The sequence below is a fragment of the Aureococcus anophagefferens genome, assembly GCF_000186865.1.
Source record: "Aureococcus anophagefferens unplaced genomic scaffold AURANscaffold_773, whole genome shotgun sequence".
NCBI lineage: Eukaryota > Pelagophyceae > Pelagomonadales > Pelagomonadaceae > Aureococcus > Aureococcus anophagefferens.
In genome coordinates, this window is record NW_008706075.1 from 3,455 (window position 1) to 4,868 (window position 1,414).

General features: G+C 48.0%; 1 protein-coding gene across 1 annotated transcript in view; it reads left to right on the top strand.

The window, feature by feature from the left end:
- Positions 1–1,290, top strand: part of AURANDRAFT_69008 (hypothetical protein) — a gene marked incomplete at both ends in the record, with an annotated part of 1,879 nt that extends 589 nt beyond the window's left edge. The window contains one exon of the mRNA XM_009044753.1: positions 157–1,290. Within this exon, the coding sequence (XP_009043001.1) occupies positions 157–1,290 (1,134 nt within the window). The remainder of the gene's footprint in view (positions 1–156) is intronic.
- Between the last annotated feature and the right edge of the window lie 124 nt (positions 1,291–1,414).

Below are 1,414 nucleotides of genomic sequence, written 5' to 3' on the forward strand. Positions count from 1 at the left end.
GGATTCGATAAGGGGTTGCAGAGAGCTTGGGAAAAGCATGGGGCGGCGTTCAAAGTCGTCTTAGCCATAGACAACTGCGAGCTCAGCAACGAGATTCACCGAAACACTTTCCCAGGAGTGACTGTTGTAAATCACATACTGGGCAAATCATTCAAGGCCACAATGGACTTGATCAGCGAATATATACCGCGAGAGCAGTGGAGCTCGATGTACTGGCATGCTAGCCCATCGTGCATTGAAGGTTCCACTGCCAACATGCAGAAGAGGAACGTGAAGGAGTTTGTAAAGCTCACACTATGGACCCTCAGTCTCATGAAGCAGTGCAGACCAGGAATGTGGACCCTGGAACAGATCCCTGTAATCGCTAGATACGTGATGTTGGAGACACCATATGCTGAAGTCTTGAACATGCGTGAATTCACAGCCCAGACGTCCGACAGGAAAAGACTCATCGCCTCTAAAAGAGACCTGAAACTGCAAAAGCTGTCAGCGGAGGAATACAAAGAAAAATTTATATCTCCGAAGAGGATGCTAATGGAAGCGTACGATCTCATGGACAAGGAGATTGAGCTAATACGTAATGGGCATAACTACGTAAGGTCAGCAGAAGAGCCGGCCTACACAATCACTGGTAATCCAATTCAGTATGGTCCGCAAGGACCCGACATGAAACCAGTGAAGACACCAGAGTTACTGAGAATGATGGATATTAAGAAGGGAGACTTTCAATTCCCAGATGACCTCAACGCAACGATGATGTTAAAATTATGTTGCCAGTGCATACCACCGTCGTTCTCAGAAGAGATGACAGTAGCAGTGCTAAACACGTGGCATGATGCTAATAAGAAAAATATACACAACCATTTCGAAGACATATTCCATGGATTCGGGGTCGAATCCGAAATTTTTGCGGGGGACCCGATGGCCATGAGAACGGGATGGGACGAGTTGAGGGACAATGTAGTTCCCGACATTGCAATGGTTATGGATCAGGACACTTGGCGCATAGGGAGAGTGGCGGAACATGACCATGAAAAGAAGAGAAAATTGGTATGTTTGGCGTATAACATGGCAGTTGCCTGGTATGACGAAGACGCAGTCTGCAAGCCAGACGGAAGGTTAAACACACGACACATGACAAAGGAAGACCTAGCAAAGGCTTCGGTCAAAGCACATACAATGCAAACTGAGTATGCTCAGGAGCCTTTGAATATGAGCGTGATAGACTTGCCTGACATCTGCAAGGATGTGCGTCCCAGACCAGACAGAAACCGTGAGGACCCCAAATACGTGCCATGGTCGCCCGCGTTTAAGAATGCTCGCGCGGGACTGAGACCGGGAAACCGGATGATGACCAGAGGGACCCCTTCATCAGAGAGGAGGATTCCGTATGAATTCGTGTTGATCACTCATG